The 5,344-nt window shown below is 33.2% G+C and overlaps 1 protein-coding gene across 1 annotated transcript in view; it reads left to right on the forward strand.

Moving 5' to 3' along the window:
- The window catches only part of LOC106478190 (glycine receptor subunit alphaZ1-like), a 52,346-nt gene extending 47,203 nt beyond the window's left edge, over window positions 1-5,143 (forward strand). The window contains exons 6-8 of the mRNA XM_013938716.2: window positions 1,726-1,860; window positions 2,156-2,535; window positions 4,759-5,143. Of these exons, the coding sequence (XP_013794170.2) occupies window positions 1,726-1,860; window positions 2,156-2,535; window positions 4,759-4,938 (695 nt within the window). The 3' untranslated portion in view covers window positions 4,939-5,143. The remainder of the gene's footprint in view (window positions 1-1,725; window positions 1,861-2,155; window positions 2,536-4,758) is intronic.
- Window positions 5,144-5,344: the final 201 nt, after the last annotated feature.

The following is a 5,344-nucleotide window of genomic DNA, read 5'->3' on the forward strand; positions in this document are numbered from 1 at the left end:
GATTGAAGATGCATTTCTATAGAAAGTAGGTCAACAAAGAGCTCTCAGAAAAATTTTCAGAAAAACGCTGAAATTTGAAACGAATAATATCATGATATTTTGAACTTCGTAAGGACCAAACACTACAGCTATATAATTAGTTTGAGTTTACCTTTACCTTCGTATTTTACATCTCTTAGCTTTTTCATTGTTGAAGTAAATTAGTGAAACTGGTAAACCTGAAAAAGAACTTCAAAAATATAACTCACTAAGAATCAATACTTAGCAAATAGCATTTTATTCATCTTATGCTTTCTTATAAGACGACGTTGTTACACGTTTTTCTTATGTCAAAGCAAAAGAGATACCAAAAAAATATATAAATATAGTTTTAATGGAACGGCAAAATCTAAGCTTACATCTTCATAAAATTTGCTTTTTAATATTTTGGACAACATAATTTTTAGTTAATGAAAAATATATCCATTCTGAAACTAATAGTCGGAACGATTAATCATACATTTGATCTTACTTATTTTGCCGTAAAATCAATATTTAATTAAACTTTCATCTCTCACGTCAGTATTGAATATTTATTAATTTTAATGTTAATTACAACAAACCAATCCTGCCAAATACCTGAAGTATTCAAGTGAGTCTGTGGTTAATAAAAATTGTTAATTCCACATAAATGTTAAACATACTTTTCAAAACTATTTGTGCACCAAATTACTTGTGCGTCCACGATCCTAATAACATAAGGGTCACACGAAAGAGTGAACTTAAAATTACCCACAGTACTGCAGAAGTCCAATATCTACCTCACATTTTTAAACATGACGCCTTTGAGATTCCAAGGGAGATCAAAAGCACAAAATTCCATCATGTCTGGGTGACAATCTGGACGCGTTTTAGCCCTTTGGGTAGAGAACTTACGCCATACTTTTACAGTTACCCCAAAGGGAAGGTACGTACCCGAAAACAAACATCGTTTGGACACCAGCTCCTGGTACTCGAGTACGTGTGCCACGTTTGGCTCTACTAACTTGTGAGGGGGAAATTCACACAGTTTTAAACATGGCGCCTCCGAGACCCCGAGAAGGACAATAAACACAAAATCCGATTCCAGGTTTTGGTTCAGCGACCCAGAAAACTTTTTCTAGACCTTCATCATGCCTGATTGATCTTCTATATGAGATTTAACCCTGCTTTCTTGAGGGGCTACGCCATATAAATAATGACAACCCCGGACCACCCTAACTCGATTGCCAAGTTTGGTTCTGCTAGCTCTAAAACTGTTGGAGGTGTTCGCGGACAAACAAATTTACAAAAACAAAAAGTGAATATAGGACAACCTATGTTACATCCATAATATACTTGCATAGATTATTTTAACTTTTTTGTATAATGATTTTTTAGAAAAATCTAATTTCTATCAACTCATTCAAAAAACATTTGAAAAGTTAAATTGTCATATATATGTGCCTGTTTGCTTAAAATGTTACTTTAGAATGTATTGAAAGGCTATAATGTTTTATATTTTTGAAGAGCACGATTTCAGATGTTAAAAATGTTTCAGCAATAAAATGATGATTATTATAGATTTATTTGCTATAGTAACTAGATTCACGTGTCTGTATGTGTGTGTATTTGTATATAATGCTTTTATAATGTTTCTCCCGCACGAAGTAAAACATATTACCTAAGTATTATGCTGTAAAGTTGAACTAAGCTTTTATTTTAAAGTTTCTAAGACAGTCCAAGAAGTAGAACTGCAGTGGTTGAACGAAAAGTCAGTAACGATGTATACTGGCCTGAAACTTGCACAGTTTGAACTAGAGCAAGTAAGCCTGACGGTGTGTAAAGAGTCTTTCCAAATTGGTAGGTACTCTACTTGCACATTTAGCACAGAATTTAACTTGTTTCAACCTATTAAAATCGGAAATAAAAATAGTAGTCTCAAACTTTCATATATCTACACGAAATGTTAAATATTCGAGCGTAACATTTGACAAAGAATGTTTTAGACTTTAAAAAATGCAGTTCCTAAATTTAAAGATATAGAAATAATTCAGTAACTTCAAATTCCTTTGTATAAAATGAATGGTTGGTGTTTGTTTTGAGGTGATGTGTGGGGAAGAAGTTTCTAGTGCTACAGTGTCAAGTTTATTTACAGGTGAATACAGTTGTCTACGAGCTAGATTTGATCTTAAACGATCCATTGGCCATTATCTCGTTCAGTATTATCTTCCTTCAACCCTCATTGTCTTCATCTCCTGGGTATCCTTTTGGCTCGATGTCGATGCCATTCCTGCCCGCATAACATTAGGTGTTACAACTTTGCTGACTATTTCGTCTGAGAGTAGCGACCATCAATCTAATCTGGCACCTGTCTCATATGTCAAAGCTTTAGACGTCTGGATGGGCACTTGCACGTTCTTCGTCTTCGCAGCTCTGATAGAGTTTACCTTTGTTAGTTACTTGGCGAGGAAACGGGGAAACATTCAGGAACTGAAATTTGAAGGCAGTGAAGTCAAAGCCACTTTGATTGTGCCTGTAAGTTGTTTTATGAATAGAATTCTTATAAAAATCTAAAAAAGTTTATTGGCTTTAGGTACAGTCAGTTATTGATAAATATGGGTTTGAGTTCGATGTATTAAAACGATTTTGGAAAATCGTCACGTCGTAACGGTTCATTTCGCCATGTCCGATCATTCTCTCTGTGACAATCGTGCATCTTAACAATAGCCCTGTGTAACTTCTATTACAACATACCCCGTAGTAAGGCTGTCATGTACAAAGCAAGACACTATTCTATTAAGATTTCTATAATCCATCTAATGTACACTTATGATATTATTCCAATGGCCTTTTCAATAGTCAATTCACACAAATACACGTTTCATTCTCTAACTTTTTGAAATATGCAACGGTTGAATGGGAGGTATTAAAGCTCTATTTCACTGAACTCCTAACCTGTTGGTCTCGTTATAAAATGGAAACATTTCTTTATTAACTTATGTACTCTTACTTTGGACGGCTTTTGCCATTACCCGTTGTATTCATTGTTTTCCAATGTCATTAAGTACAAGGAATATATCCGTCTTAAAAATTCTACATTTCCGGTCTGAACACATCTTTATGATCTGATTGTTTGAATATTTTACGTTAAAATGGGATGTTACATACCTTTCCGAAAGCAATTAGTTTCCTGTAGCATCACACTATCTAAGAAATGTTAAAATGTAATTCAGATACATCTTGTTTCACCGTCATTGTAAAGTGACTTGCTGATTTTAATATTCAAAATAGTATAAATAATAACGTTCTCAACCCTGTAATAGTAGTATTTCATTTGTTGGTTGTATGCCTTTCGTTCAATATTAGAACTCAATAGACCAGTTGGGTTACGATAGTTAACTGACAAATATAATAAATGTTTAATCAGAGATTGGATCCAAATGGTCTGTCATCATGTTTACTCAGATTTAGAGAGATAGAATAAAAGTATGGTCTAAATGACAGAAGAAAATTTCGAGCAGTCTTGTCACTGGAAAATATTTCATTTTTTCGAGGATTATCAGGAACCATGATAGTGGTTCATAATAAGGATCGCCCAGGAATTTCACAAAAATTCTAATAGAATCATCTTTAAAAGCAGACTTGTTTTTGAAACAACACTCAAGACCTTCTATTTCAGTGGCCAAGGCTGTTAAAATATTGATAATAGAAAAATAGTTGATTTTCCGATTGTTAGACAAAATTCAGCCATTTGTTCTTCATATTATTATTATTCATAATATATTTGTTTCACAAGCCTACAGAAAAAATGGTTATGAATATTTTAATAAAATATGCGCAAATTTAATAAAAAACTCATGCGCAGGTCATAGGACTATTTTTATGTTGATTCTTGAAAGAGAAGAAGTGATTTTATCAGTTTTTCATCGCTACTGGCCAAGTTTCTCTTTGAAGACATTGAAGCATTGAAGCCTACAGCAAAAACGGTTAGGTACACTACGCCAAAATCTATGCACAGTTACTAAACAGATTCCTGTGAAGGTTAACTACACTAAAATTGATAAATACTGTAGACACGGAGTCAAAATAGGAATTTGAAGTTTGAGAAAATAATGCAGAAGCTATTTCTAGCCTACTTTGTTTAGAGTTCCTAGTTGTAGTATTGAAAATATAATATTTGCATGTTGATTCAACTTGTTTCTGTACTTTTTTGTCCCCGCTGGGATGGCGGTAAGTCTACGGATTTACAACGCTAAAATTAGGGTTTTGATTCCCCTCGGTGGACACAGCAGATAGCCTGATGTATCTTTGCTATAAACAAAAAAAAACACACACACACACAAACTGTACTTTTTTAACGATCCCTATTCCCCTTCTTAAATTAAAAATTTTAATTATCTTACTTCTTATAATAATACATTGTTACTATATACTAAAAGATGTAATGTAGAAATGGGTGATATCTTTAATACAGCTTTGATAGCTTTAGGAGCGTTGTCTACATGATATTGCCCTATAATAAGTGTTGCAGCGGGACAAACTCAATTTAGCATATTGTGGTAAGAAGCTTTAAACAAAGTAGGTTGATCTTCTAAACAGAATACATCTTACAATATAACGTTTTAATGCTCTAACCCCCTATTTTATGGATAACTCAAGTTACTGACTAGACGTATTTATCTCTATTTGTTTTAATTTGTTAAAGACTTATTTCTCTTCATTCTTTTACCTGTGTATTTGTATTGTTTACAACTACAGGTTTCAACCATGCAAGAAGTTATAACTCTACCCACTTCGACGAATGTCAGAGAAATTTCTTCAGTGATATTGTTGCCCGCCAGAATGTATTCCAAGAGAATTGACAAGACAAGCAGAATAATTTTTCCACTTGGTTTTATGATTTTCAACGCTTTCTACTGGTTCTATTACTTATTTTAATTTTTAACGTTTCATTTTCCGCTGCGCACTTCTTTGAAGTAACAGCATTGTATTGAAAAAAATATGACATTTCTATTGTTCTATTCTTCTTCAGAGCTTCTGTTAAAGACATCGATATTTCGTAAAAGTACTATGTATTTCTAAACAAAACAATTTGTGGACAATACTTTACTTTAAAGTCTTGACCTACTTTCTATAGAAATGCATCTTCAATTATACCGGTAGTAGGAATATCATACAGTAATTGGACTAGTTAAGTAGCTATACCGGTAGTAGGAATATCATACAGTAATTGACTAGTTAAGTAGCTATACCGGTAGTAGGAATATCATACAGTAATTGGACTAGTTAAGTAGCTATACCGGTAGTAGGAATATCATACAGTAATTGGACTAGTTAAGTAGTT

Source organism: Limulus polyphemus, unplaced genomic scaffold (genome assembly GCF_000517525.1).
Source record: "Limulus polyphemus unplaced genomic scaffold, Limulus_polyphemus-2.1.2 Scaffold188, whole genome shotgun sequence".
NCBI lineage: Eukaryota > Metazoa > Arthropoda > Merostomata > Xiphosura > Limulidae > Limulus > Limulus polyphemus.